General features: G+C 36.4%; 1 protein-coding gene across 2 annotated transcripts in view; it reads left to right on the forward strand.

The window, feature by feature from the left end:
- The first annotated feature begins 564 nt into the window (after window positions 1-564).
- Window positions 565-18,903, forward strand: part of ABCA6 (ATP binding cassette subfamily A member 6) — a 64,321-nt gene continuing 45,982 nt past the window's right edge. Inside the window, exons 1-9 of one of the 2 annotated variants that reach the window (XM_008537771.2) lie at window positions 565-997; window positions 1,439-1,517; window positions 2,047-2,147; window positions 3,438-3,642; window positions 4,628-4,789; window positions 6,265-6,368; window positions 6,748-6,974; window positions 9,915-10,056; window positions 10,874-11,059. In XM_008537771.2, the coding sequence (XP_008535993.2) occupies window positions 2,052-2,147; window positions 3,438-3,642; window positions 4,628-4,789; window positions 6,265-6,368; window positions 6,748-6,974; window positions 9,915-10,056; window positions 10,874-11,059 (1,122 nt within the window). In that variant the 5' untranslated portion in view covers window positions 565-997; window positions 1,439-1,517; window positions 2,047-2,051. Of the gene's footprint in view, window positions 998-1,438; window positions 1,518-2,046; window positions 2,148-2,664; window positions 3,643-4,627; window positions 4,790-6,264; window positions 6,369-6,747; window positions 6,975-9,914; window positions 10,057-10,873; window positions 11,060-18,903 lie in introns of both variants that reach the window. The other variant, XM_070561526.1, reaches the window with a different exon arrangement.

An 18,903-nucleotide genomic window follows, 5' to 3' on the forward strand; every position in this document is an offset into this window, starting at 1 on the left:
TTTTTAAAAAAATTATCCCCCTTTTCTCCAGAACATCTCTCAGCTTTATGATTATTAACATCTGTGGATTGGGAGCCATGTCAAATATTTGAGATTTCCCAATTCATGGACTTTGGTTTCCTGTTTTGCCATTTACTTTGGCAGGTCAAGAAATGTTTGCAACTCTTTACAGAGAGACATAGACTATGCAATGGGAATTGAATAAATTTCAGGGTCTTTTCCTAGGTTTCATGCATAAAAATTGACCTGAATCTTTGTATATGTTTTTAGTCCTTAGCAATTCACTTACTTTTTGTTTGTTCATTTGCCTTATGAAATCCTGCATCTACTATGAACAGAGTGAGAGAAAGGAATTTGTTTAGAATTCTTCATTTGTCCAACTTAGGTGTTTCTGCAAGGCAGATTGTGGATTGCTTAGCTTTATTAGGCAAAAAAAAAAAAAAAAAAAAATCAGCTCCAGCGTGTTCTGCCCCTTTGGTCTAAATTAGCCAAGTATATCATTGACAGTTGCGTTTAGGCATTAGTAGTGAAATAAAAAAAGGAAAACACAGCTAAAGATTCCTCATACAGATTAACTCTTTGCTTGGTTATTATTTTTACTCATTTACTGCTCTTCCCCCATCTCGGTCTCATCCTGTCTGAAGGGCTAGTTTCGTTTTCCTTGTTTACCATTGTTCCCCTTATCCCTGGAGTTGAAAGGCCAAGTCACAAACACAGGGCTTGTTTTATTCCCAACCAGCCACGGAGCAGTCATTTTCCTGCAGAATAATTGGCTTCGGGGAAAAAAAGACAGAAAACAAAACAAGGTCATCATGTGCAGCCTGGTCTGACTACATCCCTTTTCAGAAACCAGCCTGGGTCAGAGCAGTTGGGAATAGTTACCCACTTAAGGAATAAATGAAGAAGTGCAATAAAGAAATTTTAATTGTTGCGTTAGACGAAAGGAGAACTGTGCTCTGACAGTGCTTCCAGGGTCCTTTTTGTAATTTTCCTAACAGTAAGTAAAGCTCTGTTTTGCTGTGCTATGCCAAATATGTGGATGGACACTGCTAAAATAAATTTACTTTTCAGATGTTTCCAAATATTTATGTTTTATAGTGAAATTTAAAAATTTTTTCCCAACCATCTTTTATTGTGTAGATACAATGATAGAATATAGAAAAATAGAAAAATTTACTTCTGTGCTAGCTGAGCAAGAATTATCTGAGTATTTGATATGCAAATCTAAGATAACTAATTTTGATTTTATAAAATCTGAAAAAAATTGTCTCCATTGGTTTATGTGCAAACATTCAGGCAAAATTACTTTCCTATGTGATTTCTTTCTTCCTTGTCTTTTTTTTCTCTAAACTTACTTTGTAGTTTGTCTTCTCAGTTATTCAGGGACTTCTGAATTCAGAAAATTGAGATAAATAATTTTGTTCTTCCTGTGTCTCAGACTCAACTTTCAAGTTTGAATCTGGATTGTTATCTTACAGCCTAACTCTTGATATAAGTTGTTTCATCCAATCTGGAAGGTAAATACTATAAAAAAACATTTCATTGGGGTTACATCTAATGGACATAATGAACTATTCAGATGAATCTAAGTAGTCAGAATTTTGATGCTAATTTGATTAGCACTGGGAGTTCTCCTTAAATGCAAAAAACAAGAAATTATTAATTGGATGAGATACAATTCAGTTACTCTATTCACATAGGTGAATGTTTTTATAAAAGGTCAAAAATATGAAGTATCTTAAAAGTTCTGGAATCTACTGTTATTTTTTCTGTTGTAATATTTCATGTTATTGTAAGATTGTGAAAAAAGCCATTCTACCTCCCCACCATTACCCACTCTCCCAAATAGCTTACAGGGAGTATATTTGATGTAAAAATCTTAAAATCGTGAACTATTGAAATAATACTTTAAATCCATTTTTTTTGCAGTTCTTAAAGATAGGAAATAGTTTCCCTAAAAAGATGTTCAAAGTTTTCCTTATTACACTCATTTTTCTAGTTAATTCTCCACCATGTTTACTTTCTCCTCGTTTATTTAATGAACAGGCTAAATGCATATGAAACGGAAAAGTGTGTATCAACAAACTCAAGCACTTCTGTGCAAAAATTTTCTTAAGAAATGGAGGATGAAAAGAGAGAGCGCATGGGTACGTTTGAAAGTTTGTTTCTTCTGCGGTTAGCACTATTCTATTTCATTGCCTACTGATTCTCTTATTTTGTATTTTAAGTTGCAGACTGAATTTATTGATTTTGAGGTCATCTCTAGTTGTAACTGTTGAATTGAGAGACTCATAACAGTTCTGAAAAATAACAAAATTGTAAAGAGTAAAAATATTAACTCATATTTTTAAAAAAAGAAGATTAAGTGAAAGTTTAATTATATGGTAACTTACAGCAACTGTTAAAGTTTCTATAATTTATGCATAATATATTTATAGTCAAGAAATAATATAAGTAGTGCCGAGCAGAAATGGAGGAATTTTGATTTTGGGGGACTTATATTCAAGGCCATGAATTTTCTACACAGAGATTACTTCCAGGAATTATGACCAAGTAACAGGACTGATTGTCAGTTTGAATTAGGTAGGTGGGCTGTCTACAGGTAATAGCCCCAAATCTTACTGGCTTAACACAGCAAAGATTTATTTTTCACTCTTTTCACAGTTTGAATAAGGTTGGCAGTGAAAGTGAAGTGGGTTAGAAGGTGAAGGAATGTTCTCCACACAGTTATTCAGGGACCCAGCCTTCCTCTAGAAATTCTGCCATCCCCCAAGGCCTTGGAGACCGCCACTGGATCCTCTGCATTCAGTCAGAAGATCAGGAAGTAGAACAACTGAGATGGAGAGAATATAGAAAATTGTGCAAGGTTCCATGAGCCAGGACTTGAAGTGGCACATATCACTTCTGCCCACGTCCCACTGGTCAGAACTCAATCACTTGGTCTCACTTAATTTCCAGACTGGGAATGTAGTCTACCATTGTGGCAAGCGGGAAGAGATTACTGCTATCAGTGAAACAGTCTCTACCACTCAGTTCCTTTTCATTTTCTTTGATTTCCAACACAAGGATATGACAACTGACAAAAGTGTTGCTATTTGCCACCATGAACTCTATCTGAGATTCTCTGTTTCTTATAGGCTCTAGAGTCAGATGTCTGTGCATATGGAGATTGTCATCCTGTTAGTCATCCTGTTAGTTTCTACGGTAGCTCCTGCAGCAGCTCTTGATTTAACGAAAAAGTTTACTTCTAGTATTGGAGAATAATATATGTGGCAGCTATCTCAGTTCATATCTTTCATTGGGTTCCCTTTGCTCTGAAGAGTGGAGAGCGAAGAGAATCCAACTGTCTGGCAAAATTAGAGTTTGTCCTCAACAGTTCTCTGGTGTTGACTGAGCTCTTAAGGGAATACAATCTAATTTTTTTTTCTGTGTTATAGGAATGGGGATTCCCAATACTTCTAGGACTGTATATGGGCCTATTTTCAAATTTAAAAGAAAATAGGCATTTTCCTGAAATGCCTCCTCAGGATCTTGGAAGGGTAGATAAATTTAATAGCTCTTCAATCATTGTTGTGTATACACCGATCTCCAATATAACTCAGCAGATAATGAATAAAACGGCACTTGCTCCCTTTTTGAAAGGTAGGTGTACTGATGGCAAAAAAAGAATTACTGATATTATTTTATATCTTTTTGATAAGATGTATACATGTTTAATTGGAAGTTACAGTGATCCATTATGCTAATTATTTAGGTATCAAGATATCATACAAATTTGGTTAGTGTTTTTTTTTTTTCTCTCAAAACAATTAGCTTTTCAAACCCTTTCAGCTTGATGGGGGTCCAATTTAGGCAGGCCTACGTTTCTATTGGAATTTAACTAAAACTATAGGTTCGTAATTTTGGATTTGCAGAATAGTGCCTAAGAGGAATATGCCATTGGTGGATGTGGGTGTTTTTAACATGGAAACACATGATTAAGATTTATAACTCAGGCAAAAACATGATAACAGAAGAAATTCAGTTATGGATATTAAACAATAATTTCAGAACTATGAAAAGTAAAAATGGATAATCTAAAGATATTCTGTCTGTGTTTAGTGTAATTTGTAAACATCTTTAAAGGCCTCCATTCTAAATGAGGTCGCTATGTAACTGAGATAAACAAAGCGTGTATTTCACTCATGGGTAAGTTGGATGTGGTCTGACTATCTACTTTTGATTCCTCAATTTCTAACAGGTGAAATTGCTGTGTATTAAAAATAGAGTCACTTTGTGATTCCTGCATAAGGCAAAGATCATATGAGTTTCCTTTGCTTCAGTAACTCTGATTTCTTATGTGCACCAATTATCTTATGCATACATATCCTGGCATAATCTTTTTATGTACCTAAAACTTGCCCCAATGCCTGTCTTTAATAAAAGGAAACACTTATGCATGTCTCCTGCTTCTACAACCTAAAACATTAAAATAAAATTTCCCTTCTTGCCTTTGGGATAAGTTTAATTTAAATGGAAAATGATTTTAATTCCAATGAAAATATATGAGGACACAGTTATATCACATTCTGTTTTGGTGAAATGCTTCAACAATGTTCCATGTCTATTTTTACATTGTAATTCACAGGAAGAAGAGTCATTGGGGCACCAAATCCAAAACATATTGATGAACTACTTTTAGACAATTTCCCATATGTAGTGGGAGTCATCTTTAATGACACTTTCTCTTATAAGTTAAAATTTATTCAGGGATATGCCATTCCATTTTTGAAGGAAGAAGTTTTCTCAGGTAAATTTCCATATAAAATATCATTATGGCATTTTTCATGTTTTTAACATAAGGAACAGGTCAGGATGGGCAACAGAGATGCTTTCAATGGCACATGAGAAAATAAAACACATTTTATTGCTGAACCCATTCCAAGATCAGTCATATCTTCCCGCTAGAGGATGATGCTCAAAAAATCATAAAGTCATCCAACATATACATAGTGAGCTCACAGGTGTATGCTGTGAAGGATGCAGAAGGTGATCATGACTGATAGGTCCCAATCTCAGGTGAGGATTCCAGTCTAGCAGGAAGGACAGATATTGAACAGTTAATGACAAGGGCAAGGAAAGAGGCTTGGGGGGACTTAGACCAGGGGTTCCTAATAAGCTGTGGGATTAGAGAAGTCCTAAGTGGGGATGTGATGTTTAAACTAACATCAGAGAGAATAGCACATGTGAGATGCTCAAGGCACTGGGTTTCAGACAGAAGAAAGGCCAGTGTGAAGGACCCGATGTGAAAAGGGGCTTCTTTTGATATATATGGAAGAAGAGCAGTAAAACTGAATAGAGAACACGAAAAGGAATGTGATGAGAAAATGAGGCCAAAGGCACTCAAGGGCTAGATCCCGTGGCATCCTGTAAACCTAGGGTGATGGAGAGCCATTAGGTACTTTAATCAGGGCAGAGCCTAAGGGGGCACTCTGCATATATAGCCCAGAGAATGGATTGCAGAGGAGTCAGTCATGCCACGAAATGTACTAGTGAGCTGATGGTGACTTACACCAGAGTGGAGGCAGCTGAGAAGGAGAGAGGCGAAGGGATTTGAGGACCCGTTAGGAAACAGAATTGATGTGACTGATAGCATTGGTTCTTTTCCATTCATTCACTTCGTCTATTGTGTGTCTCGCAGTGTTCTTGACCTTGAGGATCGAAGTGAACAAAATACAGAACCTGCTTGCACGAATCATTCTAAGCAGGGACCGGGCATAGGAGAAAAACAATGTACTCTGCCAGGTGGTGATAAAGCAACAAAATAAAATAAAACAAGGGTAGAAGATAGAGATGAAAGAGCTATTTTAGATATTTTTATTTATGATGGCCAGGCAAGACCTCTATGATAATCTTACTTTTGAAAAGAGATCAGGATGGAGGGAAGGAGTGAGCCAGGTATCCATCTGGAGGGAGAGCATTTGAGCACAAAAAAGTTTTAGCAGTGGAGTGTTTGGCATTTTGGGCACAGCAAGGAGTTCAGTATGATTGGAACAGAATGTTTTCTTTCATCTTCTTTTCAATTTTCAAGACTTCCTATGCATGCTATGGTCTCCATGAATAAAATTGTCTTGTTAAGAACTTTCATTGGCTTCTTTTTTCTAAGTGGTTAAAAGTTCTGACTACTGGAACCTTGTCTATACTATTTCCTCTTGGATTCTTGTTTCTTATTCTCCAATTACTCTCATCTCATAATGTTGGTTATGCTTTTCTTTGTGCTCACAGCTCATTGCTGGGATACACGTTACGGGTTTTCATGTTCACTGGCCAAATACTGGAATAGAGGATTCGTGACTTTACAAGCTGCAATTAATGCTGCTATTATAGAAGTAAGAAAAGTTCTAATAATGTAAACTAATTCCAGAAGCATCAAGACTTTGGTGAAAGATGAAAAATACTCAGGTTTTCATATGTTTATATAATGAAGCAGGTATAGAAATGCTGAAACTGGATTTAGGCAAAGGAACACATTGCTTTTCCTTTTTAGCTTTAAAGTTTCCACTAGTTACAGAATGACAGGAAGTTGCAAAAACAATGTACAGGGAGATCTGTGTGCCCTTCACCCAATTTCTCCTAATGCTAATATCTTGCATAACCATTGAACAATATTAAAACCAGGAAGTTGACATTGGTACAATCCCCGTAGCTTATTGATTTCACGTTTCTCTACTTTAAATAATGATTTTGTTTGTTTGAACCCTTCTTTAGATCACGACAAATCACTCTGTGATGGAGGAATTGATGTCAGTTACTGCTATAAATATGAAGACATTACCTTTTATTTCTAAAAACATCCTTCAAAATGAGATGTTTATTTTCTGCTGCTTGCTTTACTTCTCGCCATTTATATATTTTTTATCATTCAGTGTTACAAAAGAGAGAAAAAAGAGTAAGGATTTAATGAAAATGATGGGTCTACAAGATTCAGCATTCTGGTGAGTGACCGATTCAAGTAATACAAATGAATAAGAAAAATTAAGAAGCAGTGAAAAAGCATTGTTGTTTCAGAACATTATGATTGAAACCTGATATGCTGGCTACGTTTTTCCTTTGTTCTGACTTTTTGATTTAGTCTTTGTTAAATTCTTCCATGCAAAATAGTGGTTATGATTTGCCGAGCATTTTTTCTGTGCCATGAGTATGTTAAGCCAATGCTGTGACAGAGGAGCTGTTAAGAACAAAGTGAATAAAAGAATTGCTCAAAGTCAAATGGATGATGAGTGCCAGAGTTGGGACGCCAAACCAGATGCCATGAATCTGCCCACAGTTATCACGTGATTTCTTGAGATTTCCTCATGTTGAAGAAAATATAATCCTATAATGACTAGCTTGTATTCAGAGGTTTAGTCACCAGCGCTATATTTTTTGGAGCAACTGAATACCATACATTGAAGTTAAATAAGATAGGCTACATAATGTTCCCAGCATATACACATAGGATGGCACGTAGCACGAGCTTAATAAGAGCGTTTGCTTCATATATTGACATACTTATATCTTACCTCACTCCAGAAATGATTTAAAGTGATTTTGAAATATATGTCTCTATATATACATACACACATGTATATGTATGTATCTATGTGTGTATTTGTTATAATAAAAACAAATAATTGAGGAATAGAAACAAAGACCTAACAAAATAATAAATAAGCTTAGCAGATAACAATGCAAATCATACAAACTCTAAGCCTCCAGGAGGCCAAAGCAGAGAATTCTGCAATATAATCAGGTGTAATATCTATACTAAAAAAAAGGAAAAAAGGAAAAATAATTTGTTTATTTTAACCCCAAAAGAAATCTCACATTTTTTGATATTGAATCCTGGGAGGTATTTCTCTGTATACTCCCCATATCAAGAAAACACTCTTTATAAATGTGGAACTATGTGGAATGGATGAGGAACAATTGTTGAATAATTCTTTGCAAGTCACATGTTTCCTGAAGTAAAATTATGGGCTAAGAAATTCTAACTTTTTTTAAAGTATATTTTATTAACAGAGAGAGTTCTAATTCGAATACACATCAATTGTAAAATAGATAAAAGAGGAAACTGTCTTGAAATAAAAAAAGAAAGGAAAAGAGTGTTTTGCAGTGGAACTTTGGGAAATGGAAAGGAATGGATGGAGTGTGTTAGGAGGGAAGCGAGAGGGGATCTGTGTAAAAAGCATTGTCTTTCAGTTCAGGGCATGTCCGGTGGGACAGCATCCCTGCAGTCGCCTGAGACTAGGTAGGCACAAGTCAACTCTAGGTCAAAATCAGAAAGATATTGGATATTTAGATGTCGATTCACTCTCAGGATAAATGCTTCTTAGTATACATGTGACCTAAAACTTAGCAAAATGAATTTATGTGTATATTCTTAAGACTCAGAAGGAAAAACTTTCTAGAACATTTTTGTTAAGTGCAGGGTGTCTATCAGAAATAAATTTTATGACAGGCTTTTTTTTACTAATGTAATAAATGTGAATGTAATCAGTATTTATTCTTCAAGTGTGATGTCTGAATTGCTTTGTATTTATCGTGAAGGTTTTCCTAGGTTTATTAACGTTTCCCCAGATCCCCTCAGCTCTTTGCAACCAGTTCCTTTTTCTAGGTAATGTTTTAATTTCCTTCATTTGTAATTCCCTTACCCTAAGGTTTTTCAATTCCTACCTACAGTAGTTCCCATCTATACTCAGGAAGTGGATTCTGCGGAATGTGGTATGCTTTCTCAAAAATGCTGATGTTTCTAACACAGCCTGAATCATTGTAATGACATAAAATTTGAAAAGAAATCAAATAAGCGGTAAACACGTTCTACTGGGACATATCGATGCAAGTTCCTGACTTCGGCACGTTTGCTGTTCTCCTCAGCTGTTGAATTCTTATTTAGTTAGGCAGCTCTATGTAGAGGGAAGAGCTTTGCACTGAGTGAAGGCCTGCAGCAGCATCCTAGCTTTGTTATTGATTTGCTTTGTCGACCTTGAATAGGCCCATTAATCAGCAATAGAGACCACGATTTACTCATCTGTAAAATGAGAAACTTGGACTAAAATACTGTGCAGGCTTGTCAGATCTAAAATTGAATACTACTTCTTAATAACCACCTCACAAAAATGTGGCTACCAGCACATCTAAAGCAAAACAATGTGAACTACTTAAGGGCGTACCATAATTTATATCAGTTTAAATAAAGAAAGCATGAATAGAAATAGCAAGAATGGAATGGGCTTAGTGCAGTTATGAAATGTCAATTTCCTACTACTCAAGAGGGTGGAGGTGCTGCTGGCTGGGATCCTCAAGAATGGTCAGCTTCCATGGTTACTTGATGGATCAGCAGCTGTTAAGTTTCCTTCCAGTTCTACAATTAGAACACTGACAATTTACAATAAAGCTGAAGATTTAAAAAAATGTTTTATTTCCTTTAATTCAGCAATTTTACCCTGGAGAAGTTTTTATTCATTTTACCAAGCGAGACAAGTACAAGAATGTTCTTAGCAACATTGCATTAGAAATAAAAACTGGAAACAACCTAAATATCCATAGGCAGGAGAACATTGGGATATATTCATACCACAAAATATTATACAGCAGTGTATGCTATTGTATGTACTGATTTATAAAGGCAAGTTGTGAAAGAATACATACAAGATGATACTATTGATACAATGTCCATACTACTTATACAATCTGTGAATACAGAGCTGATACCTAGCTAGTAGACACCTGCACAGCCATGCCAGTGTAATATTAGTAATATTTTAGTTATTAATCTAGGTGGCAGGTACAAAGGTAATCCTTGTACTATTCTTTAGACAATTTTTGCATGTTTTAAATATTTCTTCTTATGAAATAAGTTAAAATAATTGAAATAACTTTTTGTCTTTATTTAGGCTTTCTTGGGGTTTGATCTATGCTGGCTTCATCTTCATTATTTCCATAATGATTACAACTATCATAACATCTGCCCAAATCGTAGTCATGACAGGCTTCATGGTCATATTTACACTCTTTTTCTTATATGGCTTATCTTTGGTAAGTTCATACATTTATTACCACTTTCTCTGCTTTAGATCTTAATTATATGTAGCAAAAATTAGATGTCTCAGCAGGCTGCTGCAGTCACTTCTTTCACATCCATTTTGTGTGTGTGTGTGTGTATGTGTGTATGTGTGTGTTTGCTTGAGAAAATCTCTACGGGTATGTGAAAATGATGTAACCCAAATAAAATTGGACCTCTTTTTGGCATACCGGTCTGAATTAATGAAATGATGGATCAAAACAATTATCTTGACTCTCAAAATTTCAAAGTCCTTTCTGGAGGATTAATGAGGATGCTCTTGAGGGGGTAGACCCATCTTTTTTTCCCCAAAGTTCACTCATCGCATGATAGCTTTTCACAATATCTCTTCTCCCTCTAATACCCCACCTTGCGCTTACTTCCTACACCACTCTCCTCCTCTGAACCAAAGCTTCTAATTTCTTCCACCTTTCAGGGTGTTTCTGCAGAGGGTATGTAGATATATTATATTATTAATTAAATTGGTTAATATATTAATTTAGTTTCTTTCAATCTTTCTAGTTGTGCATTTCTATCCTTTCCTCGGCTCTTCACTCAGCTTTTTCCACCATTTCCTCATAACAGAAGCCCAGCATTTGAGAGTGTAAATAAGGATCCTCTTTGCAAAGGGTTTGAGAGAAGGACTGAGCATAATTACGCCTTAATATTTTCATCACTGTCTCATCGATAAATATTTATGTTATGATATAGAGATCCTTATTTTATTGTGCTGCCAATGATTCTCGGAGAATTAAACCTATGTCACAGCTAGTTGTCTTCTCTCTCTTTCAGATAGCTTTAGCATTCCTGATGAGTGTGTTGTTAAAGAAAACTGTCCTCACCAATTTGGTTGTGTTTCTCCTCACTCTCTTTTGGGGGTGTATGGGATTCACTACATTTTATAGACAAATTCCTTCATCTTTGGAGTGGATTTTGAGTATTTTTAGCCCCTTTGCCTTCACTGCTGGACTGACTCAGGTAAGAGCATAGTTAATTGGTTTATTTATTCACTTATTTTTTGAGGAAAATTAGCCCTGAGCTAACATCTGCTGCCAATCCTCCTCTTTTTGTTGAGGAAGATTGGCCCTGAGCTAACATCAGTGCCCATCCTCCTCTACTTTATATGTGGGACACCTGCCACAGCATGGCTTAATAAGCAGTGTGTAGATCTGTGCCCGGGATCCGAATTGGCAAACCCCTGGCCACCAAAGCAGAGCAGGCAAACTTAAACGTTATGCCACTGGGCCAGCCTGGATTCATTAATTTTTGAACTTTCAAAAAGAATTTGATACTTCATTACTGCTCATAATCAACACTATTTTAGCTTAAGAGGTTTTGTTCTAAACAATTCTACTGTGAAGCTAAATTTGAAAATATTATTACATTGTAGAAAAATGTTTATCTCCCAAGGAGACTTGAACAAGAAAATCTTGAATAAGGCAGATTTTCATATCTCTGATGTATTTTCATTTTGAAATATTTTCTCCAGTTTTTTTCTATATGCAAAATTTACCTTTCTTTTTACTTCATATAATGAAAGCATTCTCTTAATTTATTAAAAATTGTTGTATAAACCTCTTTTTGAAACCTCAAATATGAAAAGCTTTCAAGACATAAATATACAGTTTGACAAATAATTATAAATATATCAAAGTACTCTTGAACTAGATCAAGAAATAGACTGTTGCCACAAGCCCAGAAGCTCTTCCAAAACTCCTTCCTCCTAAAGGTAAAAGTTTTATGATAATCACTTCTTTGCTTTTCATTGTCACTTAAATAGGTGTTTATAAATATAACTTTTTAGTTTTGCCTATTTTGAACTTTATATAAGTGCTTTGTACAAAGCATATTTTTGAGATTCTGTCTTTTGTCACTCAACATTATATTTTTACTTTTTAAAATTTAATTTTTTTATTGTGGTAACATTGATTTATAACATTATACAAATTTCAAGCATACATCATTATATTTCGATTTCTGTGTAGATTACATCATGTTCACTATCCAAAGACTAATTACAGTTTATCACCATACACATGTAGCTAATCAACCCTTTCACCCCGCTCCCTGCCCACTTCCCCTCTGGTAACCACCAGTCCAACCTCTGTCTCTATGTGGTTGTCTGTTGTTGTTTTTAACTTCCATTTATGAGTGTGATCATATGGTATTTGACTTTCTCCCATTGACATTTCACTTAGCATAATACTGTCAAGGTCCATCCATGTTGTCACAAATGACCAGATTTCATAGTTTTTTATGGCTGAGTAGTATTCCATTGTGTATATGTACCACATCTTCTTTATCCATTCATCCCTTGATGGGCACCTAGGTTGCTTCCAAGTCTTGACTATTGTGAATAATGCTGCAATGAACATGGAGGTGCATGTATGTTTATGCATTTGTGTTTTTATGTTCTTTGGAAAATACCCAGCAGTGGAATAGCTGGATCGTATGGTAGTTCTATTCTTAATTTTTTGAGGAATCTCCATACTGTTTTCCATAGTGGCTGCACCAGTTTGCACTCCCACCAGCAGTCTATGAGAGTTCCCTTTTCTCCACATCCTCTCTAACACATTGTTTCCTGTCTTGTTAATTATAGGTATTCTGATCAGAGTGAGGTGATCTCTCATGGTAGTTTTGATTTGCATTTCCCTGATAATTAGTGATGTTAAACATCTCTTGATGTGCCTGTTGGCCATCCATATATCTTTTTTGGAGAAATGTCCGTTCAGATCTTCTACCCATTTTTTAATTGGGGTGTTAGTTTTTTTTGTGTTGAGATGCATGAATTCTTTATATATTTAGGTATTAACCCCTTATCAGGTATATGGTTTGAAAATATCTTCTCCCAGTTGTTATGGTGTCTTTTCGTTTTGTTGATGATTTCCTTTGCTGTGCAGAAGCTTTTTAGTTTCACGTAATCACGTGTTTATTTTTTCTTTGTTTCCCTTTCCTGGTCAGACATAGTACTTGAAAATATGCTACTAAGACCGATGTCAAAGAGCGCACTGCACCTGTTTTCTTCTAGAAGTTTAATGGTTCCAGGTCTTACATTCAAGTCTTTAATCCATTTTGAGTTAATTTTTGTGTATGGTATAAGATAATGGTCTACTTTCATTCTTTTGAATGTGGCTGTCCCATTTTTCCAACACCGTTTATTGAAGAGACTCTCCTTTCTCCATTGCATGTTATTGGCTCCCTTGTTCAAAATTAGCGGTCAAAAGATGTGTGAGTTTATTTCTGGACTCTCAATTCTGTTCCGTTGATCTGTTTTTTTGCCAGTACCATGCTGTTTTGGTCACTATAGTTTTGTAGTGTATTTTGAAATCAGGGAGTGTCATACCTCCAGCTTTGTTTTTTTTCCTCAGGATTCCTTTGGGTATTTGGGGTCTTTTGTTGTTCCACATAAATTTTGGGATTCTTTGTTCTATTTCTGTGAAAGTGTGGTTGGAACTTTGATAAGGATTGTATTGACTCTGTAGATTGCTGTAGGAAGTATGGACATTTTAAATATGTTAATTCTTCCAATCCAAGAGCATGGAATATCTTTTCATTTCCTTGCGTCTTCCATTTCTTTCAACAATGTTTTATAGTTTCAGTGTACAGATCTTTCACCTCTTTGGTTAAGTTTATTCGCAGGTATTTTATTCTTTTTGTTGTAATTATAAATGAGATTGTATTCTTAATTTATCTTTCTGCTACTTCGTTGTTAGTGTATAGAAATGAAACTGATTTGTATGTTGATTTTGTATCCTGCAACTTTACCATATTCATTTATTATTTCTAAAAGTTTTTAGTGGATTCTATAGACTTTTCTATATATAAAATCATCTCATCTGCAAACAGTGACAGTTTCACTTCTTCCTTTCCAGTATGGATCCCTTTTATTTCCTTTTCTTGACTGATTGCTCTGGCCGAGACTTCCAATACTATGTTAACTTAGAGTGGTGAAAGTGGGCATCCTTGTCTGGTTCCTGTTCCTAGAGAGATAGCTTTCAGTTTTTCTCCATTGAGAATGATATTAGCTGTGGGTTTGTCATAGATGGCCTTTATTATGTTGAGGTATTTTCCTTCTATACCCAATTTATTTAGAGTTTTTCTCATAAATGGATGCTTTATGTTGTGAAATGCTTTCTCTGCATCTATTGAGATGTTCATGTGATTTTTATTCTTCATTCTGTTAATGTGGTGTATCATGTTGATTGATTTGTGGATGTTGAACCATCCCTATATTCCTGGAATAAAACCCACTTGATCATGATGTATGATCTTTTTAATGTGTTATATTCATTTTGATGATATTTTGTTGAGGATATTTGCATTGATGTTCAGCATGTAGTTTTGGCCTGTAGTTTTCTTTTTTGTGTTGTCCTTGTCTGGATAGGTATCAGAATAATGTCGGCTTTGTAGAATGAGTTAGGAAGCTTCCCCTCCTCTTAAATTTTTTGGAAGAGTTTGAGAAAGGTAGATATTAAATCTTCTTTGAATGTTTAGTAGAATTCACCAGGGAAGCCATCTGGTCCTGGACTTTTATTTTTTGGGAGGTTTTTGGTTACTGCTTTGATCTCCTTACTGGTGATTTCTCTATTCGTATTCTCTACTTCTTCTTGTCCAGTTTTGGAAGGTTGTATGATTCTAAGAATTTATGTACTTCTTCTAGGTTATCCAATTTGTTGGCGTGTAGCTTCATAGTATTCTCTTATAATCTTTTGTATTTCTGAGGTATCTGTTGTAATTCCTCCTCTTTCATTTCTGATTTTATTTATTTGAGCTTTCTTTCTTTTTTTCTTGGCAAGTCTAGCTAAAGGTTTGTCAATTTTGTTTATCTTTTCAAAGAACCAGCTCTTGGTTTCATTAATTTTTTCTATTTTTTTTTGTGGTCTCTATTTCATTTATTTCTGCTTTGATTTTTATTATTTCCTTCCTTCTGCTGATTTGGGGCTTTGTTTGTTCTTCTTTTTCCAGTTCCTTTAGGTGCACTGTTAGATTGTTTATTTGGGATTTTTCTTTTGTGTTGAGGTAGGCCTGAATTGCTACAAAATTCCCTCTTAGAACTGCTTTTGCTGTATCCATAGATTTTGGCATGTCATATTTTCATTTTCATTTGTCTCCAGGTATTTTTTGATTTTCCTTTTGATTTCTTATTGACCTAATCATTGTTTAATAGCATTTTGTTTAATCTCCACATTTTTGTGGCTTTTCTGATTTTCTTCCTGTAGTTGATTTCTAGTTTCATAGCTTTGTGGTCAGAAAAGATGTATGGTATTATTTCGATCTTCTTAAATTTATTGAGACTTGTGGCCTAATATGTGATCAATCCTGGAGAACGTTCCATGTGCATTTGAAGAGAATGTGTATTTTGGAGTTTTTGAATGGAATGTTCTATGTATATCTACTAAGTCCATCTGGTCTAATGTGTTGTTTAAGGCCAATGTTTCCTTATTGAACTTCTGTTTGGATGATATATCCATTGGTGTAAGTGGAGTGTTAAAGTCCCCTACTATTATTGTGTTACTGTCTATTTCTCCTTTTATGTCTGTTAATAACTGCTCTGTATACTTAGGTGTTCCTATGTTGGATGCATAGATATTTACAAGTGTTATATACTCTTGTTGGATTGTTCCCTTTATCATTATGTAGTGCCTTCTTTGTCTCTTGTTACAGTTTTTGTTTTAAAGTCGATTTTGTCTGATATAAGTATTGCTACCCCTGCTTTCTCTTCTTTGCCAATTGCATGGAGTATCTTTTTCCATCCTTTTACTTTTTAGTTTGTTAGTATCTTTAAGTCTGAAGTGTGTCTCTTGTATGCAGCATATATAAGGGTCTTGTTTTCTTTATCCCATTGGCCACCCTATACCTTTTGATTGGAGCATTTAGTGCATTGACATTTAAAGTAGCCATTGATAAATATGTATTTATGCCATTTTGTTACTTTTTGTTTCTGGGTGTTTCAGTAGCTCTTCTCTGCTCTTTTCATCTTCTCTTGCCCTCTTCTCTTGTGTTTTGATGGCTTTCTTTAGTATTATGTTTGAGTTCCTTTCTTTTAATTTTCTGTGTATTTATTACAGGTTTCTGATTTGTGATTACTATGAGGTTCACATATAATAACCTAAGTATATAGCAATCTATATTAAGTTGAGGTCTCTTTAGTTTGACCTCTTTCAAAAATCTCTACCCTTTTATCTCTCTCCTCCACATTTTATGTTTTTGATATCATATTTAACCTCTTTTTGTGTGTATGTCTATCCGTTATCCTTTTATCATGGAAATAGATAATTTTAGTGCTTTTGTCTTTTGACTTTGATGTTAGCTTCATAGGTGGTTGATCTGCAACCTTTACTATTTATTTGCCTTTACCAGTGATTTTATTACTTTTTTAAATATAATTTTCTTATTCCTGTTTGTGGCCTTTTATTTTCCACTTAAATATGTCCCTTTAGCATTTCTTGTAAGGATGGTTTCTTGGTGATAAACTCCTCTAGTTTTTGCTTGTCTACGAAACTCTTTATCTCTCCTTCCATTCTGAATGATAACCTTGCTGGGTAGAGTATTCTTGGCTGTAAGTTTTTTCCTTTCAACACTTTTTAAATAAATCATGCCACCCCTTTCTACCCTGTAAGGTTTCTTCTGAGAAGTGAATTTTTAATTTTGGACATTTTAATTATAATGTGTCTTGGTGTGGGGTCCTTGGGTTTATCTTGTTGGTGCTCTTTGTGCTTCCCATACCTGCATGTCTGTTTCCTTCCTTAGGTTAGGAAAGTTTTCAGGTATTATTTCTTCAAATAGATTCTCTTGCCCTTTGTCTCTCTTTTCTCCTTCTGGGACACCTATAATACGGATGTTAGTGTGCTTGATGTTGTCCCAGAGGACCCGTAGACTGTCCTCATTCTTTTTTCTCTTCAGCTTCAGTGATTTCCTCTAGTCTTTCGTCCAGCTTGCTCATCCGTTCCTCTGTGTCATTTACTCTATTGAGTCCCTCTAGTGAATTTTTCACTTCCGGTATTGTAGTCTTCATTTCTGATTGATTCTTTTTTATATTCTCCAGTTCATTGTTGAAGTTCTCACTGAGTTCATCCATTCTTCTCCCAAGACCAGTGAGCATCCTTATGACTTTTTATTTGAACTCTTTGTCAGATAGATTGTTTATTTCTGTTTCATATAGTTCTTTTTCTGGGTTTTTGTCCTGTTTCCTTGCTTGGAATGTATTCCTTTGTCTCCTCATTTTGCCTGTTTCTCTGTGCTTCTATCTATGTATTAGATTGGTCAGCTATGTCTCCTGATCTTTAAGAGATGGACTTATATAAGAGATGCCTTATGAAGACCAGCAGTGTGCTTCCTTCTCATCACCACTTCCAAATTCAGGAGTGTCCCCTGTGTGGACTACATATGTCCTTCTGTTGTGGCAGGGTTACTCTTGCTGCAGGTGCCCAGGGAGGCTAGGCTGTCTCCCTGGATGGCTGGTTGTAATGCTCAACTGCATGTGATTGCTATGGACCCTTCAGTCACTTTGTCAGGTGTGGGGCGCCTGAGCACAGTTGGCTGCAAGGTCAAGTAGCACATTCCTGTTGCAGTTTTTCTGTTAACTCAATAGGCCCCCAGCATGGCTGGTTGCTATGCTCAGGGGCAGTCAATTGTTGACCTTATAGGTCAATTCTGGCCTATAAGGCTATTGTCAACTCTCTCAGGATTGCACCTGAGTGGGGCTGGCTCCAGGCATGGGAGCACCCAATTGTTTCAGGCTTTGGAAAGTGGGGCTGATCCCTTATGTGGCTGCTTGAGAAGCACAAGTCTTCTGCAACTGACAAGCCCCACTGCCCACAGGACCATATACCCAGTCAACACAGTCCTATCCCCTGTGCATGCCCCTACCCACTGAAGTGGACCTAATCACTCCACTGCAGAGGCTCCCCACACTCCGCCAATGCCCCACACACTCCACCCGCTCTTTGCACATGCTCTGGCCCACAGAGGCAGACCCCACTTGCCCTGCTGAAGAGGTTCCAGGCACCCTGCCTATGCAGGCCCACAAATTGCCTGAGGGCTTGCTGTTTGGTGGGGCTGGTCTCTAGGGTGGGCTGCCTGCCCTGGCTGAACTGCATCAAATTGGTGCTCTACTGGGTGGGTGGGTCAGACCTGGTCTAATAGGCCAGAGGAAGAACTCCAATGGTGTCTGCCAGCATCTGTGTCAGCATGCCTGTACTAGGGCACAATAATGGCGGCTGTTGCTAATGTCTCAGTCCCTAGAGTGGTCTTACTTCTCACCGAGATGCATCCAAAACCTATCAGGTGAGTCTCTTTTTACCAAAGGACTGTGCACTTTTCTTTCTGCTGATTTTAGGTTGCTTCCCAAAACAGTTGAATTTGTGCATGGGCCCTTTATACCAGGCTTTACCCCGCTTGTGTCCAATAGCTTTTCTGGTGGTATTCCCTGTTGTAGTTAGTTGCCAGCAAAGCCAGGTATTATGACACTTGTCTCAGTTGTGCTGAGTCTAAAAGCTGCTTATAGCATTAGTGTTCCCCCACTCAGAACCCTCAATCCTCCAGGGAAGGCTTCGTACCTTAGGATTGCTCCAGGCTGGCTGTGAAGCACCGTGCCTGGTGAAGTTGGCTTTTTTTCTCTCCATAAATGAATTTTGGCCTCTTCCACCTAAATCAGCACTGTCCCTGTTGCAGAGGTTCTTTTTTTATCCAGTTTTCAGTTATCTCTCAGGGGTAATTGTTCCAAGAGTAGTTGTAAATTTGTTGTGTCCACGGGAGGAGGTGAGTTCAGAGTCCACCTATGCTGCCGTCTTGACACTGTCTCCAAATTACGTTTTTAGATG

The sequence above is a fragment of the Equus przewalskii genome, chromosome 10, assembly GCF_037783145.1.
Source record: "Equus przewalskii isolate Varuska chromosome 10, EquPr2, whole genome shotgun sequence".
In the NCBI taxonomy this organism is placed as follows: Eukaryota; Metazoa; Chordata; class Mammalia; order Perissodactyla; family Equidae; genus Equus; species Equus przewalskii.